This window comes from Ostrinia furnacalis, unplaced genomic scaffold, assembly GCF_004193835.3.
Source record: "Ostrinia furnacalis isolate ACB-3 unplaced genomic scaffold, ASM419383v2 OfSCF7018, whole genome shotgun sequence".
NCBI classification, from domain to species: Eukaryota; Metazoa; Arthropoda; class Insecta; order Lepidoptera; family Crambidae; genus Ostrinia; species Ostrinia furnacalis.
In genome coordinates, this window is record NW_021137257.1 from 250,596 (window position 1) to 275,499 (window position 24,904).

At 34.7% G+C, this 24,904-nt stretch overlaps 2 protein-coding genes across 2 annotated transcripts; one reads left to right on the forward strand and one right to left on the reverse strand.

Annotated features, from left to right (window-relative positions):
* Window positions 1-1,255: 1,255 nt before the first annotated feature.
* On the reverse strand, window positions 1,256-14,226 carry yellow-12 (protein). Its single transcript, XM_028318850.1, has 7 exons — window positions 13,829-14,226; window positions 9,913-10,084; window positions 7,127-7,308; window positions 6,031-6,944; window positions 2,546-2,703; window positions 2,225-2,403; window positions 1,256-2,143 (listed from the first exon to the last, which is right to left on the reverse strand). The coding sequence occupies exons 1-7, from the start codon at window positions 14,055-14,057 to the stop codon at window positions 1,257-1,259; spliced, it is 2,721 nt and encodes a 906-aa protein (XP_028174651.1). The 5' UTR covers window positions 14,058-14,226; the 3' UTR covers window position 1,256.
* A 908-nt stretch (window positions 14,227-15,134) lies between these two features.
* On the forward strand, window positions 15,135-24,746 carry LOC114363206 (uncharacterized). The gene is made up of 6 exons (XM_028318865.1): window positions 15,135-15,336; window positions 15,615-15,764; window positions 19,039-19,191; window positions 23,441-23,734; window positions 23,815-23,984; window positions 24,556-24,746. Exons 1-6 carry the CDS (start codon window positions 15,135-15,137, stop codon window positions 24,700-24,702), a joined length of 1,116 nt encoding a protein of 371 aa, XP_028174666.1. The 3' UTR covers window positions 24,703-24,746.
* Window positions 24,747-24,904: the final 158 nt, after the last annotated feature.

The window sequence follows — 24,904 nt, forward strand, 5'->3', positions numbered from 1 at the left end:
CTTCCAGATGACCTCGAAGGTTCAAATTTGGCATCCAGAAAGGTAGTTATGTAAATACATAGGAACAAATAAAAAACCAGTAAATTTTAACATTTCACATGTGATAGATAGATTTTAGTGCTCTAAATATCGATTTTTGGACGTCAATACCTAAATAACCGTTTGAGGTATATTTATGAAATTTGAAACTGATGTATATCTTGCAAGTCTCAACACATGAACCAAATTTGAAGTGTTAATGCACAGTAGTTTTTGAGTGATGAGGAGTCAAAAGTGGCTCAAAGTGGTTCGTCTAAATATACGCACGGTGCAGTCCCCTCCCTGGAACTAAGCTTAACATGCTCCCGCATGTCTAGAATGATTGCTCAATGTTGATTTAGTCGATTTTCTCCTAATGGAAACATGTAAGACAAAAATAAAATTTCCAATATTACAGACCTTCTAGAGCAGATGCCGCGAAAACTATACAATTTATAGAAAAACTTGTCTACCTCACCTGTAGCAAATTGAATAAGCTTTTTTTGGTTCATAGTAGTCATGTCACTAGGACGCATAGTTTCCGAGGATTAAGCGAAAAACCGAAAAGTGGTACCTTTAAACCCCCCTGTCCCCGCCGGCTCAAGGGCTAAGGGCGGGGACTTTTGCTATGTTCACCTCCTAACTAGTCTAAATAAAGTCCTGAAGTCAGAAATTGTGTTCTACAGTTTTCCATCTATAATGCTTTATTGACTGGACTATCAGTAAATTTCAAAGAAGTAAAAAAGAAAATTTCCTTTACACAGCGACTAGCAAATGAATCAAAACAGAAAGAGGATGGAACGTCAGAATCGGAAAATAATAAGTCTATAAATTTAGAAGAAAAAGATAGTTTGGAGTCAATTATCGAAGGTATGCAGAAGCACCGGTCTTTGAAAACAAAATCTTTGAATAAAGATAAAAATGATAACAAAGCTCGGGCTGTTAAATCCAGTCAACATAAAAAATCTTCAGTTACGATACTAAGTGATGATGAGGAAAGCTCAGCTGATAGTCTTACGTCTAACAAATCCAAAACTGAAAAAAGGGAAAAATAAGAAAAGCACAAATAAATAAACTTACAAGTTTAATTTAGTAGTTTTTTTACATTATTTCATTCAAATACAATACCTACGTTAATATTGTTTATCTAAAAGTAAATCACATTAACTGATATGATGTATTACTTCTTATTTCTAGTTCTACACCTAATTATACTAAGTTTTAATTTGTATAATAGCCTAAATTTTACATACATTGTCTTGAACTGCTTTCACTGGGTCCAAAAACATAATTCTAAAATTGTATTCATTTGGATCAATCAAATTGAATTGGTACATCGGTAGTCTATTCGTGATTATCCATGCTCTCTGTGGTATCTCGTGGTCAAGCCTGAGATCGTTGGGAAATATAAGTGTTCTTTCATTGTGTGCAACGATGCCTAAGTTATCGTTTTCATATGGTTTGAGCGTATTCCAACACCCGATACTGTCTTGTGAAATGAGGTTAAAGAACATAATACCGTTGCGGTCCACGGCTGCGGCAGAAATCTGTCCTTCATCCCCACGATTACCGAGAAGTTTGAATTCTCCTACTGAATTTGAAACACGTGACTGATCTCGAATCACTGACGCTGGTACTACAAATTCCCGCGAACTTGACATTGCGTGGTAATACAACGGTCGGTCGCCATTCTGGAGTCGGCCCAGAGACATTCCAAATATTCCATCTGTCCATTGAAAGTTTAATCCATGTAACGTGTAGTTTGACATCAGTGGCTCCGGGAAGAATGTGAAATGACTGAATCTCCAAAAAACAGCATCAGAGGCTCGGAATACGATGAGGCCAAATCGCCATGTGTCAGCAATGTAAACGTGAGTATCTCTACAACGAGCGTCTCTCGAATCAACCACGATGTTACTAATAAGAGAGTTTTGTAGGACGTATTCAGGGGGTATCTCATAACGTGCAACCACAGAGTCTGTTGCCAAGTCTATCGCTATGAGAGATGGTGGACACAGCTGACGAGGGGTTTCAAAAGCCTCAACTTGACCGGAGTCGAGAACCCACATGGTGCCGCAGTGATCAATACTCATGCGGAAGATCGATGTGAAGCCAGTGCAGTTTTCTGTTAAAGAGAAAATAACTTTCAATTTTGACAATAGATAGGATAAAAATATATACGCTTTCAATTAATTATGTAAATTACCTGCTCTATGCCAGTCCCAGTTGGGGAATGGACGCAGTGGTGCAGACTCCGACTCCACGTCAATCGGTAAAGAAGAAAGAGTAGCTGGGACGCCTTTCTTCCAAGCTGGAGTGCTCACAAACACTCGCTCCTTCCATCGTTCGACCCCCAGGATGATTGTGTTAATTGGGTTAAACTCTCTAAAAATTTAAAATAATTAGTTATTTCCACGGATATTCTATTTATTAACCTCCCACGTCGTTCGTTCGTTTGCGTTCGAAAAAGATGTAAAGAATAATAAATACATTTCATAACTTACAAGGTGGATTAAAAAAACATTACCCATTTCGTATAGCTGCTAGTCGCTCTTCAGGCGTTGGGTATTCGAAGTCAATTTGTTTCCATCTGTACAGAGTGCCTATGGCTTTGTCGACAGCAAAGCACTGAGTCACAAACAGCGTTAAGATACCGAGTTTAAACAGCAGGGATTTTGGTTCCATCTGTGAAAAACATTAAATGCAAGTAGTACACGAACACTTTTTTAATACACATAACGATTGAAATTGTAGGTATACAGTAAGCAAGTCGTCTTGGAGCCAATCAAATCAAATCAAATCAAATCAAAAATATTTTATTCAGTTTAGACCACAAGTGGCACTTATGAACGTCAATAGAAAATAATAAAAAAAAGAATATAATTCTGTTTCCATTCTGGTCTATATTCTATTTCCTTGCTCGATGGCACAAAATGGTGTTGAAATGACGCTATTTGACCGCAATGATCAGAATTAACAAAATTTATTATTGATTTCTCTAGCACTAAGCAGTTACAGAATATATTGTCTAAGCAAGTAGCTGATGTTGGAGTCACCCTAGTTGGTTCAGAGAAAAGATTTAACAAGTTAAAAGATTTGAATAAATTTAAAAACCGTATTGAAAGAGAGGAATCTTCTATTATATTGATATTAAAGTCTCCACATACAACTACTTTCTTTGAACTATTACACACTCTTCTAAGTACCTCTTCCATTGTGGTTTCAAATAATTCATAGTTACTAGATGGGGGTCTATATACACATACAATAACATAGTCGTCCAGTTCTGCACATGACAGCTCAATAGTTCGCTCAACAGAGAGAGATACAATATCTTTACGCTCTTTACATTTTAATTTATCATTGATTAATATTAGTGACCCTCCACGAATAGCTAACTCTCTAGTGAATGAACTAATAAGCTTATAATTATTAATGCTCAGCATTAGTTCATATTGCCTGAGCCAATGTTCCGTTAAACATAAGACATGAATATTCAATTCTTGGATAAATAACTCAATTTCCAAGTCTTTGCCGGAGAAGCCTTGTACATTTTGATGCACTAAATTAAAACCGTTAAATTTCTTTGTACCCGAATTTTGTATGCCAGAGTTATCCTCTATTGTCTTACGATGTAATTTAAATTATGATTTGGAACAGATTCCAAGGGTCGAACATCCATGGTCTGCTCAATAAAAGCAGTTTGGCTAGCCAAATTAATGGCTAAATATTTAATAAAATATGATAGCGAATTATCAATACAATAATCGAGTACCGCTGCAAATAATTGCTAATTCAAGCAAATTATGCCTCAACCACAAACTAGGTACCACGCCCATGCAATCAACAGTTGGATTACAGTAAGAAGGTACTCGTATGTAAGTTGATTACCAAACTATTCTAATTAAGAATGAGTTCCTATCTATTAGTGCGGATGTAATTTCGGAATAGATTGATTGGGTTTTAGTGTGAAAGTAGTTATCTAGACACATTATGAAAGTGTAGAGTCTAGCTAGAGGATTTAAATTAAATGTGAGAATAAAATATGTAACATTATTCAAATGATAACTTTCTGTTATTCTTTTATGTAATACAGAATTTATTTATGTAATTAGTAGCTTCTAAGATTTTCTGTGGGATTTCAAATGGCCAAATGCTAACATCCTCAAACTTTTTTTTTAATAATTAGATTGTAATTACTATGAATAATTACGCATTTTGTGGAAACGTTTACGAATTAAGATGCTGAAATAGTACTGATTGACACGCCCGAATGAGTATTGGTGTTGATTATCAAGATTTAACCGCAGCACCTACATGTGTGAGGCCAGCGGCACTGCCTAGTTCAACAAAACAGCAGTGTCCGTGACATGTAGGATATGATAATCAATCACTGACAGAGAGTGAAAGAAGTTATAATTCGTTGAGATCAAGTTTCAGAAGACAATGATATTGAAGAACTTACTTATATTCGATACATTAAATTCAATACACAAGGTCGCATTTAAGATCGCAATATAAATGATATGCAAACGAATACCCCTTAAACCTGCCTTGTATATCTTCTTTTTATTTACGAGTAGATCAAAATTGACAAGGAAAGGATAAGGTAATATGTATTTTTATAAAAATTATTCGATTTCAGTGAAATAGATGACTCTATTGACTCTACGGCTATTTATGTTGTACAGCTGGGTGAGTAACAACAACATCTGGCTATACAGTAATATTGTATTTAGTCAATAATGTTTTTGCATTTATGATGCTACTATATAAACATATTCCATTCCCACCAGAAGCAGTTAAAAAAAGATAATTCGTTTTTAGTTAATGCAGATTATGTTTATCGTTATCATTTTTACAACTTATATTTCAAAATCTTTTATTTCTACTTTGGTTAAATCAAGTAAATATTACTAAAAGAACCTTTTAATTCTTCTAAATACTTATAAAGAAAACGGGATGTTTAGAATGATTATAAAATATCTATTCTAACAGACAAAAAAAATTAAAAATGACTTACCTTTCAGTTTCCGGTTAACACTTATGAAACCACATCTAAATTATTGAATTATTACAATCACAGCACCAGAACCTATACTTTATGTGAATGCGTGTGAGCTCATAGAAGGCCAATCCTCATATGGCCACTAAATTGTTTTTGTGGTCTCACTCAAGTTCGTAAAGTTGCTCCGGTTACATTAGCGCAATAATTACCTACTTGAATGGACGGTGGACATTTTCCAAAAACAAACTATGCACGTATAACATACCTATAAATACCTATTAATTTGCATAATTATCTAACACAAAACTCGGTCGACTATTACAAAACAAAAGGTCATACTCAAATTATCATAGTTAAGTTATGGTATTTCTACTACAACTATGATAATTTGAGTATGTACAAATCTTAATAGTTCATGGCTGAGGAACACTATTGATAAATCATTCATGAAAATATTTCAATATAAAAATATAAACTTTTGTCGCAAGTTTATACCTATCCAGATCGTGTATTCCAATGAATATTAGTTTTGTTGAAAGCTTTCTCAGAAGTTTTCTGAAATAGCTACTGTGTGCAAGACGTCGTTAATATGCTTCTGTAATCACCAACAAGATAATTAGAGTTGCAAATTATTTATGTTGAGTACCTAGTTAGTTTCTTTTTATTCAATTCCATTTTCTTTTCCCACTCGTGAATAGGTGTTTTGTTTTACATTTGTTGTTTTTGAAATGTGAGTTCTGTGCCTGCAGATATAATGTACAATTCATTTCCAATTCACTATACATATAGGTATTCGTTATCAGACGCTGCTGTTTAGGTACGAAGCGATTAGATTCGCTGAATTCTTGACGTCTTTAACGCCTTAAGCACGATTATCGGCAATGTTTTATTTAGGTGAGAACGAATAGCATAATAGAGTAAGATAAACACAGTTTTACAGTACAAGATGTATTTACAAAAACAATATTTTTCATTTAAATAAGTAACAAAGTATGGCTCTAAAACAGTGTTGATTCTTCAGGATCACAGACTGTACCCCTCACAGCCTCCGCGGTATCTGCGTACAAAATGCGGTAGTTGTAGTCGTCCGGGTCCAATGGGCCCGCTTGGAACATCGGTAGTCTATTCGATATTACCCACACACTTTGTTGCTCATCCTGATCAACTTTTATGTCATTAGGGAATACGAGAGTGTCAGAATTCTTCGCGACCTCTCCAATAGTCCTTTTATGGTACGGTTTCTTTAAATCCCAGCATCCAATACTGTCTCTCGAGACGAGTCCGTAGAACATTACGCCTCGCCTATCAACGGCTGATGCGGATGATTGCCCAGCTAAACCTCTACTATCACCGACTAGATTAAACTCTGATGCACTACTATTTGTTCTTGAAGGGTCTTGAAGAACCGCTGTTGATACATAAAACTCTCTGTAGCTTGATAGAGAATGGAAAAATAAAATCCGCTCCTCATATTGACCAATAGGGCTCAGTGCAAGACCGAATATTCCATCTGTCCATTGAAAGTTGACACCATGAAGTGTAAAATTGGATGCCAAAGGATCAGGGTAGAACAGATGATGTGAAAATCTCCAAAAATGTGCATCTTTTTCTCTAAAGACTAGGAGGCCGAAACGCCAAGTATCGGCTATGTAAACGTGGGCATCAGAGCAATCTTGCGTCCGTGTGTCGACTATAATATTTGAGTACAAGGAGTCTTGCAAAACATATTTTTTGGGAATCACAAAACGGTTAATAATTTTATCAGAGTATAGATCGAACAGCACAATGCTTGGAGGGCAGATCTGTCTAGGCTTATCTTGTGAATCTATTTGTCCGGAATCCAGGACCCATAATCTTCCGCATGGATCTGCGTTCACTCGAAACACTGATGTTAGCCCAGTGCAGTTTTGTCCATTGTCTGAAACAGAATTTAAATAATTTATAAATAAAAGCTTTTGATATATGGCTGATGTGGGAGGATCGCCAGATTGATGTTACTTATCCGGGGTTATTTTTAAATACTTGAATTTCCCAATAAATTGAATAGTTAAGATATTTTTTTACCAATGGAATGTCATAGGTTACCCCAAGTATACTTACTGTAAGCTCTATGATAAGTCCAGTCAGGATAAGGCGTAAGAGGCGGCGAGGCCATGCCGCCGTTTCTCGGCACCGTGGCCAGGGTGGCGGGCACTCCTTTCCGCCAGCTCGGCAGCGTGACCCACACCCGTGAGCCCCACACTTCTAAGCCCAGGGGGAGAACATTCTCTGGAATGTACTTTCTGAAACATGATACATAAAAAGTTCTTAGTTCAGGCACAGAATTTGACCTAATACAGGTTAGTTCAGTTCAGGTTCATGTTGATTAAAGTTTTATTACATTTAAAACATTTTAATAAAGAAATTAGTGACAAATTAGTAGCTTTCTACTGCAAGATGTGAGAGTTGTTATACAATGTGTCCGGGCATGTAGTGATCAAACTTTAAGGGCGTGATCTATGGACAATTTTATCGATGAAAATACTTCAAATTTGGGGCTTGACCCATTTCTCAAAAAATTACAAGGCTTTAAGTTTTTAATTTTTAGAATTCATCTCTTCCTTCAAAAACAAGTGATTGCGTGGGCACCTTAACACTAATGAGCAAATATTTTATGTCATGCAATAGCTGATAAAATTATCAATTAGTAAAGTAGAAAACAGACACAAGTTTCATACTTTTTAAGGGAGTAGGAATGGATTAAAGAAGAAAAAAACATGACTTTTTTTCAATTCTTTTTCAGTTATTTTCCAACACAAGAAAAACCAGGTCGTTAAGGTATGTTTTATTTGCATTGTATTATTAGTATTTGAGCTATTCTACAAAACGAATGTAAATTTATTAGTCTACGTCTATTAGTTTCGACGTAATTATAAAACAAAGATACCCCTTCCCAGCGGTTTCCATAGCGCGACATGCGAAAATGCACTGCATGAAAGAATCACACAACCTATTCCGATTACATACCGCCGCGCTATGGAATCGCTGGGAAGGGGTATCTTTGTTCAACAATTACGTCGAAACTAATAGACATAGACACATTCGTTTTGTAGAATAGCTTAAATACTAATAATACAATGCAAATAAAACATACCTTAACGACCTGTACCTCTAGTACGAAAAACTTTCGAGTTCGTTTCGTTGCGTATTCAAAGTGTCATCGAAAAATTTTGTATGAAAAATTAAACAGCGCCCCCTAGGGTGGCTATAATATAGGGGGCGCTGTTTATTTTTTCATACAAAATTTTTCGATGACACTTTGAATACGCAACGAAACGAACTCGAAAGTTTTTCGTACTAGAGGTACTGGTTTTTCTTGTGTTGGAAAATAACTGAAAAATAAGTGAAAAAAGTCATGTTTTTTCTAATTAAATCCATTCTTACTCCTTCAAAATGTATAAAACTTGTGTTCGTTTTTTACTTCTACTAATGGATAATTTTATTGGCTATCGCATGATATAAAATTTTTGCTTATTAGTGTTAAGTTACCCACGCTTTCACACTTGTTTTTGAAGGAAGAGGTGAAAACTAAAAATTAAAAACTTAAATCCTTGTAATTTTGCGAGAAATGGGGCAAGCCCCAAAGAAGAACGGTCACGCCCCATACAAAAAAAACCCAGACCCGACAGNCCCATTGAAAGTTGACACCATGAAGTGTAAAATTGGATGCCAAAGGATCAGGGTAGAACAGATGATGTGAAAATCTCCAAAAATGTGCATCTTTTTCTCTAAAGACTAGGAGGCCGAAACGCCAAGTATCGGCTATGTAAACGTGGGCATCAGAGCAATCTTGCGTCCGTGTATTACAATCACAGCACCAGAACCTATACTTTATGTGAATGCGTGTGAGCTCATAGAAGGCCAATCCTCATATGGCCACTAAATTGTTTTTGTGGTCTCACTCAAGTTCGTAAAGTTGCTCCGGTTACATTAGCGCAATAATTACCTACTTGAATGGACGGTGGACATTTTCCAAAAACAAACTATGCACGTATAACATACCTATAAATACCTATTAATTTGCATAATTATCTAACACAAAACTCGGTCGACTATTACAAAACCTTTCAAGTTTATTATATTAGTTTCTACTACAACTATGATAATTTGAGTATGTACAAATCTTAATAGTTCATGGCTGAGGAACACTATTGATAAATCATTCATGAAAATATTTCAATATAAAAATATAAACTTTTGTCGCAAGTTTATACCTATCCAGATCGTGTATTCCAATGAATATTAGTTTTGTTGAAAGCTTTCTCAGAAGTTTTCTGAAATAGCTACTGTGTGCAAGACGTCGTTAATATGCTTCTGTAATCACCAACAAGATAATTAGAGTTGCAAATTATTTATGTTGAGTACCTAGTTAGTTTCTTTTTATTCAATTCCATTTTCTTTTCCCACTCGTGAATAGGTGTTTTGTTTTACATTTGTTGTTTTTGAAATGTGAGTTCTGTGCCTGCAGATATANTAACATTGAATTTTTGGATTTTGTAACTTCTCGTTTCCGCCCTGTATAATCCGGCTGTATCTCCAAGTCACCTAGATACATTCCATAGCAGCTATTTAGGTACATACATTTACCAATTTTGGTGACAAATATGCATTTTATATTAGTTTTTGTATGACGCTTGAACAAAAACAAAGGGTAATAATTTGGTGTTATACATAGATTTCGAATATAAAAAATATATAATTTAACTAATCAAGACATGACACAGATGACCGTTCTTCTTTGAAGTATTTTCATCGATAAAATTGCCTATAGATTACGCCCTTAAAGTTTGATCACTACATGCCCGGACACACTGTATATGTTGAGATCTCTGATCGTAATTCCTTACCCATCAGCTATTGCCTGCCTACGGTGTCTAGGCGAGGGGAATTCGAAGTCTACGTGCTTCCACTTGTAGAGTGTGTTGAAAGGCGGCGTCTCCGTGTCGGCTGGTATGCTCTGCGCGCGCGCTACTCCCAGCATGGTCAGCCATAGCGCCAGTCCAGCCGCGCGGGTCGCCTCTGGAAACCAGACAAAGGATTTCATTTAATATTTTTTTCAGCATTTTTCAGAGGGATAAAATTATTTTGAAAACGAGATTAATTCGAGAACAAAACAAAATCGACATTATCTCACAGGATTAACAAGCTACTGAATGGAATGGTTCATTACGACCGTAATTGATGACTTTGGAAGTTGACGAAGTGTAGACCGCATTTTGGTAACCGCAGATTGAGCATAGAGCATAGTAGGTGGCTTGTATAGAGATTGGAAGATAATTGATTGGGCTTAAGTATATGCCTTTACAGACAGGATAGATAGGCTGTTCGTTTCCCGTAGATTTATATTATTTTCTTATCTCAAACTATTCCCAACAACTAGCAAGAGTTACAGGATACCTTTAATACTTATCTAATATCTGAAAATCATAGTAAGTTTGTAACTAGAAGTTATCGAAAGATCTAAATTATAAGAGAGAAAGACTCAACATCGGTAATATCTGTATGTAGTGAAATGCTGACTAAGCATTTATTATTACATCAATTTCCTAGTGACTTACTAATGGCCATAATCGTAGGAAGTAGCGAGCACACGCCGAGAATTGTTGCGTACTCACTTTGCTGGTTGAGGAAGTAATGACAGGCCATACTAACGAGACAACTGATATCGAATGATTCAATGTTATAAAAGCAGTTATTAAATTTCGCGCACGAGCTCAAACATAAACATCGTTTCATTAAAATAACATACTGTTATGATTATTTTTGTTACAAGTAGGATCTTTTTACTTTACCGTGCGATTTTTGTTGATTAAACCTAGCGCATTTGAGAAAAAAATTAAATCAAACATTGCGAGCAACCGCAATCTAATCAAACTGAAACACTTTTCATCATTCAATTTAGTTTTAGTAGTACAGTTTTTGTTCATGGTGCTGAGCAGAAATGAAGAAAAAAATTTCGTAATGAATTCACCTAGACGAGATAATCTACCTAAATGAGTTTTCCATAGTTTCAAGTAAAGCGAAAAGGCTTCGCCTATTTTTCCAACTTTATTCAGTCAGGAGCTCGCTATTGACAAAGTTGAAAATCGAGTGGTTACCTACATATATTTAAATAATAGGTAGGTATACGGGTTTACTTATCTCTACAGAATAATAATTAGTATTTTATCACTTGAATTTAATAAAAAATCAAGACAGATAATTTCCAGCAAAAGGAGAGTCCGTTGCAGCAATTTAATTTTGAGATCTTCTTATTATTCGAAAAAGACCAAATTACTTTATTGATAAGTTGATGTGAAGCTGTCGTATAGTTCTTTTCTCTTAAGAGCAGTTATTCCGGAGTTGCTACCTTTACTGAAAACCCTAAAACTCATCACCATATCCAATCAACAAGCAGACAGAGACGTGAAGTAGTAATAAAATTCTTCTAATTATACAATAGGGTGTAATCAATAAAATTGTTATGTTCTTACATAATAATAGCGTTCCAGTCAGTTGTTTTACGGTACCTATTAATTTATTATGAAGCGTAACTGTCTTCCATTACCTGTCTTACATCGTCTACATATATAATTGTTAACTAATGTGGGTAACATTTGATTCTAATCTTGGCATTAACCTGAACTTCATGTCAATTATGTAGATTTTATTATGATTCTGTAAGGTATTAAAAATAAAAATCTGATTCCTGGTGCGATAAAGGTATCTGACCTAACGTATTCTTACATCATGCATGATTATAATTATTATATTATTGATTCTAAACTTTAAAAAAATATTCACTTAAAAGTAACTACTAACATTAGATTTATAATATTATAGACTAATAAAGTACGATAGAACTTAAATTTTTGTAACTTTTAACGCAATATTTGTATTCTTTACAAAGCCTAGATTTTTATATTTTGAAACTTATTACAAAATGTTATTGTTTGAAATCTATCTGGCATTGATACATTTTCATACATTCTCTAACCTCAGAATATTCAATAGCACTGCATCCTTTTAAATATCTATGTAAATAGCAGATATATCTATCTATCTATCAAGTGCGGTGTACACATTATTAAACCTTAATTACTTACGTTCAGAAAGATAATTAAAATAAGTTTCGATACATTATTGATATTTTATGTGTGTGATCAATAAAAACACGTGTTTTATTTCATTTTCCATCTTACATAGGATTACGTAGGTCGTAATTTAATGTATTAGAATCAGGCCATTTTTTATAAATTAATACAGTAGCAAAAAGACTTGTTGAACGAAATATAATCAACGTACTATAGTAAAACAAGTGCAATAATTTTGATTTACATTTACCAAAATAATAAAGTAACTTTCCATTCCAGTTATTTCGCTTCTCTTGACCTGTAGCGGACTAGAATAAAATCTTGTTTTCATTTTTTGTATTTTGATAATTAACATTCTAATTATTTATAGATCATAAAACAATAAAAAAACATAACCCTGCTTCTGGTGCAGTCGGGTAAAAAATTGTTCATCTTTTTTACTTAAAAATCAATTCAGCTACATCTAAGTTTGATAAAATTGTCAATAGTGAAACCGTTTTGTTTGTTTGTCGCTTAGGCGTATAATTACTTTTCCGACTTTCCCGTGAAATGTTAAGAGTAGGTACGTAGCCATGATTGGTCAAACGCCAGTAGTTCTGCAGTGATTTACGGCCTATAGCCTCAGTGGGTTAGTCACGTAATACGAATTGATACTGACCATTTCTTTTAATACGTATTTTATTTTAGCGTGGATGGCTAGATACAATTGAATTTTTTAAGGCATCTGTGTACGCATTTTTTAAATATTTGTACATAGATACATTACATACGACTATTGATGTAATTAACTTTAATTAAACTATATTTAATTTATAATTAATAAAAATATAATTGTATTTTCGGTATAAAATACTTCTAATAATCCGACAATTAAAAGGATTGTAAACAATGCGTAGGTGGTTATGATGTGCAACCAGTAGGTACTTGCAAATATTAATGACCCATGAAAACGCATGATCAAATTGCTTTTTTTTTGCAATTAACTTATCTTCATCACATACATATAAATGTAAATATGAACATTATAGTTGTAATGCCTTGTACTACATATATATTCTGTTATTATTTAGACGTAGGAGCATATTTTGGCAAGATTTAATTGACCAGTTTGTATGGTCACATGGTGAGATACTTAAAATCGATTCTACTTTCACCGAGGTCTCTGTTGCACAAGAACAACGTGTATGTTGCAGTTGCAATGCTTTAGATATCTTAAAATAGTGGTAGAATTCCACGCAGAGGACATATATCGTAACTAACTACTGCATACGGGATATAAAATGGGCACATTATTCATGGTGTGCAATTTGCGAAACTAAGTTGCGGTCTAATCTAAAGCTGATGTCAATAGTTAAGAACTTATTTATTAATTCTTAATGAAAATCTTACTAACTTGAGCTGTTATCTACAAGTAGTACGTATAGTTTAACTATTGCAATTATTGATAGAGCTTTGATCTGAAATTATCGATCAAACTAATAATTAATACTAACAATTACAAATATTCACTAAGTACGGATTCCAAAATAACAGTTGCCACAGCAAAACTATTTTTATTAATTTAGTATTGTATAAATAAGTTTTATTCTAATTTTGCAATTCTGTAGGATGTTAAGTAGTTTTGCAACATAATTCACCCTATTTGATTTTAGTGAAACTTTGACCAATAACACAAATGTGACAAACTTACCATTTTGCTTAGGATTAGTATGTTCACTATATCCAAAATTGTTTTCGTCAACATGTTGCCTGTAATCCGATAACTCGTAGCCGTTATCACTGTTTTGTAAAGTCACTTCCCAAGCCCACTCGGGCTTGCCATTGTTCCAGGTGTTAACACTTTTGTACCGGTTGTTAATATCCGCAAACAGTGAAGGCGGTGAAGACCACTGTATGAACCACTGATGCGACAAAGCCATCGTTTACATAATATCAAAAAATATTTCGTCTCGTTTCTTCTAGTTCACCAAGCATTGACTCGACAGAGACAGCAGCGTGAAACGGTGCAGTGAAAAACGGCATTGCAAAAAACGCGTGAGTACGAGCGCGGGTCTCTACTTTGTCTGTCGTGCGGCCCTTTCGCACCGGGCTCACTTGGCCCCACTTACAGTCCGCACATCTGCAAGCTTTATATGTAGCATCACTAAACGCTAACCTTCAAAGCAATAGATACACACACGATACTATGAATATACTCTAATATGAAAGTTGATACGCAAAAAGTTTAAATTGATCGCTAAGCATAAGTATTAGATGATAATAGTTTGTGACCACCTTAATCATATGCACTTTGTGGATAGATTAACATCTAAAATCCTAATTACCATTATACTGTAGCAATATTAGAGGTCTAGTTTTAGTATAGAGCGTTGATCTTTACCTATGTTTATTTTGTCTGGTATACTTTAAGCACTACAATACTACACAATGCGTTGGAGCTGGTTTGAGGATTTTCAATTCAATCAACTTTCATCATTGTGGACTCAAAAGTAGGTTTCGTAGCTATGTGTTATGATTTCGATCTTATGTTACAATTTGTTTGACCAATTGATTCGTCTGAGCCACGCAATTTTAGAAAACGGGATTTTAGGGGGTTTTAATGCTTATGGCGATTCTATTGTGAAATTAGACTAATGTATAGAAAGTAAAATGCTTGTAGCACATTACGAAAATGGACAACATTTCCGTAAAAATGTACTAAACATAAACATAGAAACATTAAAGAATGCGATTACCTTATTATGTAAGCATAAGTTTTTTGTCTTGCTATGTGATTGATTGGTCACACTACATTCATCAAAAACAGGGCATGCTTTAAAATAGTTTTATGAAAAGAAACCAACGTTAATAATAAACTTGTAATAAAGAACCAGAAACTGATTACAATTATTTTACAAGAAAATACAGTAACTAGGTCTACCCAATCAACAGTTGCCGTGTGGTCTATTGTTTTATGGTGCCGATTGCTTTCGTTTTAATTGTTAGTTGCTAACAAAATGTGCGTAAAACAACTCGTTATATTTGCGCCATTGCTTGCCGTGACGTTTTCCATCTACCCATACTTTGATACGCAAGATTTCATCTACAATGTTCCTAAAGTTTACCGCGTCTCGATAACATTGGATAAGTTATTAAACTACTACGAGAAGAAGCCTTCCAAGGATCCAGAGTGGTACATCGCTTTGGGTATTGCCAGAGGTAAAGATATGGTAACACATACATAATCTTTTACTGAGGAGAAGAAAAAAAAATTTGCAATAGTGTAATACTGACGTATTTGTAAGATACTTTGACATACTCCTACGTAAGTTTTTTTTACTAAACAACTAAGATACAATACAAAAACCGGCAGGTATACTCACTTATTGGCAGATAGAGTTCTAGGATGTAAATCCGAAAACATACTGAAAAAAAGTTTATTCCTGAAGAATCTTATGACTTTCACTATAGTTTTTGTGCAAACATTTTGGGTGCAGGTCAATTGGAATACACAATCAATGAACTGGACAAGTCTGTACCCGAGAAATTGAAGGAAAACTTAGTCAATATCACCAGGCGCATGGACCGCATCAAAAACAACACGGACCTTTCAAATTTGGTATTTCGTAGTAAGGATTATGAATACGGTAAGATATTAAGTAATTATTAATCTAGTAAAGTTTTAACATGTTCTAACTCATAATACCTGAATATTGTAAATCCTGATTAGTTTAGATATTAGTTTTTTTAAACTTAAAACTATTTAGTTACTATATAAGAGGCTTGGCTACTACTAAAACCTTTACTAATCATCCATTATTACCTATGAGAAGATTTGGGAAGCTGATTTTTTAATATCAATGAAAAGCCTTGTTATATTACTTATTCTGTATTATGTTTTATGACTCCTTTAATGACACTCATTAAATTGATTAACACAAGTTGTTTGTACCATGCTACCGTGATACAGTAATTAGATGTACACGACGATATACTTTATTTTAGACACAGTTCCTAGTTTGTATCTTTAGTCATACTGGTAATACAATATGGATTGGGAATTAATATTAGGCCTCGGAAAGGTAGGCTTCCTACTTCTGTTTTACTTCTCATTCATGATTGGGAAATACGGAATGTAGTGATATTATTATATTCAGTCAATTTCTTAGCGATATCACAAAAATACATACTTAGAAACGTAACAGGTAAATTTTTAAGACAGGTCTTCATAAACAAAGTCCAAATAACTCTTAGCCAATCTAACATTTAATTAATGATTTCGAAATTATAAAAGCACTGCAGCATCGTGATCCAATTATAATTATGACCCTAGTTTAAGTTAGTCCAATTAATTCTTAAATGCAAATATAAAGGAGCAACCACACGTATCTCAATTAATATAGCTTAATTATGTATATGTTGAGATAAAGATACGTAGTATAATAGGATCAAAACAAAAGATAAATGCTAATTACAATGTAACTTCTTGCCATCAGGCATCTAGTAGGTATCTCTATTTGCAAAAACTTACCTGGTGACAAAAACCTATTACTTATTATGTATGAAACGTGGTCGCTTACTACAGGCCTCTTAAGAAGGCTCAAGGTCACCCAAAGGGCGATGGAGTGGGCTATGCTCGGAGATTCCCTGTGTGATCGAATCAGAAATGAGGAGATCCGCAGGAGAACCAAAGTAACCGACATAACTCGCAGAATTGCTAAAATCAAGTGACAGTGAGTGGGGCACATAGCTCGTAGAGACGATGGCCGTTGGGGCAGGAAAGTTCTTGAGTGGCGGGAGACCACGGGCTGGAAGACGTAGCGTGGGCAGGCCTCCTACTAGGTGGACCGACGATCTGGTAAAGCTCGCGGAAAGAGCCTGGATGCGGGTAGCGCAGGACCGTTCATTGTGGAAAACCTTGGGGGAGGCCTTTGTCCAGCAGTAAACGTCATTTGGCTGAAACGAACGATTTATGTATCATAAGTACGTTTTGTGCTAATATGTATAAAATGAAGACAGTTACTACGGAGATGATAACGAAGACGTTACCTATTTCTGTATAAATATTAAAAAATAAAGTTAATTACCAACTTTTTTCATACATTAATCTTCGTTGCTAAATTCTAATTCCAAAAGCACAGAAAAATTTCGTCAATATAAAATTGCATTCGACCCATGTCCCACTTTCTAAAATCGTTGCAACTTTTTAACTCTTTAACGTGTCATGAATCCTTAAATTTATTTATCCTTGAGCGTTTTAAAGTGTTCATCAAACTGTGTTTTGGGTGTTAGAGACAAATTACGAGTATCCAAAGATTAGAACCATATTGCTAAGTATAAATAAAGAAAATGTAGCGCAAGTTAGACGTAAATGTATAGTAAACGGTTCTGTATATTTTCTGCGAACTCTTGAGTAAATATTAATTATAGTTAAAAACGTAAGTTTTATTTCCTCCTTTAGAGGTTTGATAACCTCTAAAAGAGGAAATAAAACTTACCTGACCTGCACCCAAAATCTTCATTTTAAAACACTAAGCTATTACATTAGTACAGTTAGTTACATAAGAATTTATACAATTTCGAGTGTCATTGAACTTTGATGCTAGCTACTAAATATAGGTAGATGGATACAAAACATTTGACTGCACTTCTTGCTAATCTTACAATTGAAATAAATCAGCAACCATTACGTGTACCTACTTAAAGAGTAATTAATATCCCTCACTGAACAACTGTTGTAAAGCCGTAAGTGCACCGCAATCCGTTGCCCAAAGCTTGTCACGAACTCACGTTCTCACAAGTGTAGTGGTTTTGGATGATTTATATTAATTATACGAGTCAATGGTTTACAGCTTTTATCTGATAATGAAATCAATATAATTTGACAAGCTTTTTAGGAAAGCTTTTCATTTAATAGGAACAGTTACTTACTTATTACTGCACTAGGAATATCTCTTTAAGTTTTTGAGGGTGCAGTTGATAAAATGACGCTTTATTTAATCTTAAGCATAGATTCGTGGTATTTCCCCGATAGGCTTTCCCCGAATGGGGGAAAATGGGAATTTTAGTGCTAGCCCGTTATTAGTTGAATGGTTGAAAGTCTATACCAATGATAGATTTGAATCTTGAGAGTGACTTGAACATTATTTTAAAAGGGATTATGTTATGTTATTCTTCTTTATGTATTGTTCGTCACTCAATGTCGGTTTAATGCTTCAACAAAAGAACAGTCTGAAATCTGATTAATGAACATGGTCACCTTACACACGACCTCGTAAAGGTGAATTCATACCACACGAGCTATCCAGTTTAGTTTACCTTCAGTTTTAAATGACTTGATGTGTATACTGTTTTATTTAGATGTACCTACTACCCTTCGTTTTATATGCAGAATAGCATTGAAGTTTATTTTATCTACAACCACCTTATAATTCATTTTCTAAATGTATGTAGGCCGGATAACATTTGCAAATTAGTTATGCCAACCTTCAAAAGTGAATCGAAAGCTTATAAATTCTTGTGCAAGACGTATCAATGCCTGTAATAAACGCAAGGCCATTTTCTTCAGAGCACATAAATCAGTTTTGTTGCTAAGTTTCAATTACATAATAAGTTTATGTACGGCTGAGATAGCTCAATGTTATTTAATATTATAGAATCCATTATTTCCTTCTATAACAACCGCGGTAAACATTAGATAACTAGGAAAACTAACAAATTGTGTATTACCAACTCTGTTAATTAAATCTGTTCTTTTGATCAACAAGTTACAAAATAGACGAAAATTAAATGATGTGTCTATCTATAGCGATATAAGAAACTATTTTCGGATGCAGAGTGATATCGATCGACTCTGTCGAATACTAACGAGGAGCCGATAAAACGAAACTAGCTTAAATTAAATTCTCCTATGTTTTTCAGTTGCCAAAGCAATATTCGAAAACTTGGAGGTCCTTGCGTCTATAATGGAACCCATCACTATCGGGACCATGGGCACGCAGAAACCGTACCGCTTCAACTTTGAACAGTACGTTCAAGAAGCAAGGAACAAGATGCCGACGAGAAAAGCTGCAGGTAAGATCTTATAATTGCTTAAAGTTGTACTAGATTTTTAGTACATCACACTTAAGGCCGGGTAACAGAGAAAATGGCGAAAATGAGGTTTTCATTTTTCATTTTTGAGGTACTAAACAGTAAAATAAAAGGCTAAGATTTTTTTTGGGCATAGTTGAGGATATTTTCTAGGGCTATTAACGGATGGAAACACGATTTGATGAAGTTGACTCGATAGAATAAATTCCCAAAGTTACCTCTATTCGTTTTCTAATTATGGTTTTATTTTTAAAATAAGCGATTTGAGATTCTAAATCTTTTACTAAACTAAAGTTCAGAAATAACTTGAGGGCTTTTAACGGATGAAATTTTTATATTGCGTCTTATTTAGTTACTATGTTAAAAAATGTGGAAAAAATCGCCCATGACGGCTTGGACAATCTCAATCAGTCGCGCGGTGGCGCTTACGGAGGACGGACGCGTGCCAGTTTTTTGGCCGTGACAGTTCTCGATTTGTCAATATTTTTGACAATGATGACTTTGATGAGTCACAGTATAATAATACCAGTGTTACTGGAGAAAGCTAAAATTTTTGATAATTAAGAATTCTGAATTTTGTCTACCTATTGAAATTTAAATCGTTGGCATCCTTTTAAACTAAGACTCTACTCATGATACATTCCTCAAATATGAGACAAAACCAATGAGTTAAAATTACATTTTAATAGTACCTACATACAATCGTCTTCACTCTTTAGAAGAGCACACTGACACAAATAAATAATAAAAAATTAGGTCAGTGGGTCAAATATAGGGGCAGCTGCACGTCACTGAAAGACGATTCTGTTTACTCGGCATCTGGGCTGGAGAACATGAATCCTTGCTTACAGATGCAGATGTAAATAGAGTTATAATTGGACAAATTTTACATGAAATGTTTAACAGAACTCAGTTAAAAGACACATACATGGAATACCAATAAGGTTGCGGAGGGAAAGCTACCTATTATAAACTAGCGGCCGCCCGCGACTTCGTTCGCGTGGACCTCGTTTTACCCCCGTTAGATATGATGTTTTACCTCATTTTACCCATGTTGATAGATGGCGTTTCACGGTTTCCCCCGAATGAATATTTACGAACGTCATACCGTAGTTTGTCCAGTGCTGTAGATTTTAACCAATGACGATAGATGGCGCTTTTAGACACGTCTTATTTATTTATTGAAATTTATTTGCCACATATCGTCATAATGTTAATCTGGGTTATAAACAATAATACTGTAAAGTTTCAACAAAATCCGTTCAGTAGTTTTTGCGTGAAAGAGTAACAAACATCCAGACATCATGACATCCAGACATCCAAACTTTCGCCTTTATAATATTAGTAGGATATTTCACAATCCAAACTAATATTTACTATTTAGCATTTACTTACAGTAAATATTAGTTTGGATCGTGAAATATTTAAAATAAAAAAAAGAATAAAACAAAATAGGGTTTCAAATTACCTATCTATAATCTAATATTATAAAGAGGTAAAGTTTGTGTGTTTGTATATTTGTTAAATTGTAAGGGGTAATCTCGGGATCTACTGAACTGATTTTAAAAAATCTTTCACCAATAGAAAGCCACATTATATCTGAGTGTAATAAGTTATATAAAAACCAAAAAATTCCACGCGGGCGAAGCGGCGGGCGGAAAGCTAGTTTATTTATAATTATGTAAGAGCATAATTATTAAAGTCGAAGTCAAACATTCTTTATTTGTGTGGACCTATATTAACGAGAGATTACAAGAGATTACAAGGCGTCAAATATTTCAAGAAAAAAATTAAAAACTATTATAAAGCTAAATTTTGCTCTCATGGAGCCTTTACCTACTCTGACAAATTAAGACTTAGAGAAGAAACTAATAATAAAACTATTTAACTGTCCTGCAATGAAAAGCTTGATCGGGTACAACACCTCAAGTTATTTCAGAACTTGATTTCATTAAAAGACTCCGAATATCAAATCGCTTAGGTATCTAAAGTCAAACGATTCTGAAATGTCAAGTGGACTAATGAATAACCCATTAAGATAGTAGCGCCCTCCTGTCAATGACATACCTGGAACGATAGAGTTTTGAACAACTAATAAAAATGCTTTGTCCTAAATGACTGACGGATATCGTAGAGACCTGAAAGTTGGAAGGTGTGTTCTTTTTATGACGTAGGCATCTCATAAGAAAAGATTTTCCGAAATGGGGTCATGAAATGAAGGGGGTGAAAAAAGGGGGCAAAGTTTGTATGGGACAAAGTGATTCCTTGGTTCAATCTACTTGAAATTTAGTTTAACAATACCTTAATATAATTCATGAAAGACGTGTGGAACGGGTAGAAAGTAATTTTGGCAGTCATTTTCTTCGAAGTTGATATCAATACTACTTAGTGCCTTTGATTTAATTACTTTTTATTTTTACAAGTGTTTGAAAACTCCATTTCAGATTGTGTTCAATGTCAAGTGAAATCTCAAATTGAAATGTCTCAATCTCAATGAGGAGACTCTGTATTTATTCCTAGAATTCCCCAAACACCGTCAAATTACCCTTTCGAATTCAAGACAGTGCAGTTTCCCATCAGTCTGCTTCGTAATGACTATAAACAAAGCTCAAAGTCAAACTCTAGGGACCTCTGCTTAAACTCCCATGAGTGCACAGAGGTACGCAGGTAACCGCGTGTGATGCTTATAGCAATTTTCGATAGGTACAGAACCCCGTACATACGTCATACATATTATAGAAAGAAAACACCCAGACCAATACAAACAAATATGTTTCTGCAATTTTAGTATGATATTTTTATTTATTAATAAACAAAGAGACTGAACAAAATTGATGCGTACCTATACTGATTAATGTTATTAACCACATGCAAAGCTTCGTGAATTGCAACAACTATAATTAAATTTATTATCCAAGCTCTAAATAATCGCTACTAAGAGTAACTTATCATAAAAAAAAATTCCAATCGCTCAAGCTCCCAAGGGCCTACCGATAGGTCGGGTGACGTAATCTTGAAATTCTTTAAGCCGGCGCAGAACTTCCAGAAGGTCGGGCGACGCCACGGCCACTTTGAACAGTGTTTACTTCTGCAGTTATATTTTATATTTATTCGATTCTAGAATATATTCCCAAAAAGTCTGAAAGGTGTTTTAATTTGTATCACTTGGATATGATTTCTATTAGAAAGTGTTGTGAGTGTGACGCTTGAAGGGAAGGAAGTCAACCTAACCTAACCAACTGCGTATTTCTATACTGTGTAGCTGGAAATTGTGGCGGGAGCTCTTTGACGCGCTGTTTTCGGCGAAGAATTGCGCGCGCAGATTTTGACAGCGCGAAATACCTACTTTAGAAGAAATACCAAGCCTTAATAGGTTTGGTATTTTGTAGTAGTACTCGTAACTACTAACATTTTTTTCTCGTCAGTAAGTAACTAAGTTTTTGTAGTAATGTGCCTGACTTCCATGAGGTTGAGTGGGCGGGGAAAAGTCTGATTAAAATATATTAATAAGCATAATGTTATTTTAATTTACTTATAAAAATGCTAATTTTACAACAAGAAACACCTAATGTTTATCATTTATGACTTATTATCATATTTTTGTTTTGTGGAGAAAGTGGACGAAGCAGTCTTATGTTTTAGCATCCGTGTTTGGTAACTGCTAAACTGCATTATGTTGGAAATTAAATTATTCATTCATTGAGTAGGTATAGTGGAGGAGGCTCATAGTCCAGCAGTGGACTGTAAAGGGCTGTTGATGATGATGATGATGATGAGTAGGTACTTTAGTCTTTACTCAATATTTAATGGACACAGTTTGGACTTGCAAAATAGGTTGATAAAATAAATCTGCCCATTTTATGATAAGGAGTTTAGTTCTAAATGTCCCAATTATTATATTTCAATTTGTGACTTCAGTTTGAAGAAAATCTTCAAACTGTCTTCTACCGATTATTTTATAAAGAAGAAAACATTTAAGAATGTTAGTAGACGAGCCAGTGGTGGATAAATATAATAGATTTTACTCTAAATTTGCATAATATAACAGACGCAAGAGCAGACAGACAGTTTCCATTGTATTATAAGCCTTGACACGCTTCAGCAGCATTGACTTGTTTTTTAGTCGCTATATTGACCACTAGGTGGCGTTAGTTCAAATTACCAACAAAAATGTAAGTGAAAGCTGTTTTTTTTTTTGTTCGGAACCAAATTTACCTACAAATACTTGCAGATGCGTGCACTATGCAACTGCTAATTTCGGCAATGGAGACGCAAACGACGCAATCTGAAGGCACATGCGAGTTGACACCGGAATGCAGCGCGCAGCTCATAAAAGGGTCAGGACTGGCATTCCAGCAGACTAGCCGTGTCCGCGCGGCAACTTTAGCTCGTCTCTTCGACTGCATGGAAGGCACAGACCTCTCTGCTCACATTTACAAGCTCTGCATTCAAATATACAAAGAAACCAAATCGTTAGAGGCGTGGGACCACCCCGCTGGCACAAGAACTCTTTTTATGCAGCAAAGTAAGTCAAATATAAAACCTTGCAATTATGCAAAGTTTCACAAAATTTATGTAACCTGCCTAATATTAATTTGTTTCTAGTTTTATACTGCGCATCTCAAGGTTACGGAGAATTCATAAAACCTCGATGGATGAACAAGATAATGGCTTGGCAGGAACCCAAAGGATGTTATGCAGATGATCGACAACCTTTTCTCAGATTGACAGGTTTCATAGGTCCTGCCTCTGCCTCCCCACCGAAGGAGCGAGAGGTATGATGTTGCAAACTTCAGTTCTGAGTAATGTTGATGGAATTATTTGCAAAGATTAATAAACAAGATACCCAACCATTTCGAATAATACATCCGTTGTTATTGTTGGTTACGTAAATGCAAACTAAATTGTTCACTTGACTTATCAAAGCACGTATTGAGTTACTTTTACTGTTGAAACATTTCGATAGGTACTTGCAAGGTAGTATTTAGTACACTCAATTGCAAAAAAAGCAGTCAGCATGACCCCCAAGATTTTTGAAAATGTCTACTAGTATTAGACATCAACGCGTTAACAACCCTTAAAATATTTTATTTTAGGTAATTTGAATATTAATATTTATTCTTATTAAAAATGGGATAATTAATCTAATCAATTATTAGTAATGTTTTATGCTGATATAGGTAATTCTATATCAAACAGTAGGTTGTCATGCCCGAGCTTGTTTTTATTCAAAGTGCCCGAGAATTAGTTTAATTAAGATTTTTGTTCTAAAATCTTAATTAAACTAAATCTTTTCATCAAGTTTAAGATGTACTCCATTAGTTGAATTAATCATCCTTTTTACAGGAGGAGTACCGCGTGAAAAAGGCAGCTACTTCAGAAGGCGGCACCTGCAATTCGCTGACGTCGGCGATGGCGCTAGGATCGCTAGTGATTTACACCCGAGCGCTGCTGGAGACTGACCAGGCGTTTCAATATGACGTTCTCGACTAGTTTTATATTAACAAGCAATTTAATGTAGCCTTCTAAGCAATGAATAGTTATGAGTCTAATTTAATTGTTAATTTTATTGTGGCTGTTGTTTCATTTCTTTCTATTAGGATTTAATATTTCTAACGATTCAGAATAAAGCTGTTTCAGCTAACTTTTTCGTTTTCAATCCTTTGAGTTGATAGCTTAGTAAGACCAGCATAAC

Excerpts from the sequence above, each read along its gene's own strand:
- yellow-12 (XM_028318850.1), bottom strand. The coding sequence starts at position 14,057 with ATGGCTTTGTCGCATCAGTGGTTCATACAGTGGTCTTCACCGCCTTCA. Across the intron at positions 10,085-13,828 it reads TACTAATCCTAAGCAAAATG|AGGCGACCCGCGCGGCTGGA; the intron begins GTAAGTTTGTCA and ends TCTGGTTTCCAG. Across the intron at positions 2,704-6,030 it reads ATCCTGAAGAATCAACACTG|ATGGAACCAAAATCCCTGCT; the intron begins TTTTAGAGCCAT and ends TGTTTTTCACAG.
- LOC114363206 (XM_028318865.1), top strand. The coding sequence starts at position 15,135 with ATGTGCGTAAAACAACTCGTTATATTTGCGCCATTGCTTGCCGTGACG. Across the intron at positions 15,337-15,614 it reads CGCTTTGGGTATTGCCAGAG|GTCAATTGGAATACACAATC; the intron begins GTAAAGATATGG and ends TTTTGGGTGCAG. Across the intron at positions 19,192-23,440 it reads GCCGACGAGAAAAGCTGCAG|ATGCGTGCACTATGCAACTG; the intron begins GTAAGATCTTAT and ends AAATACTTGCAG.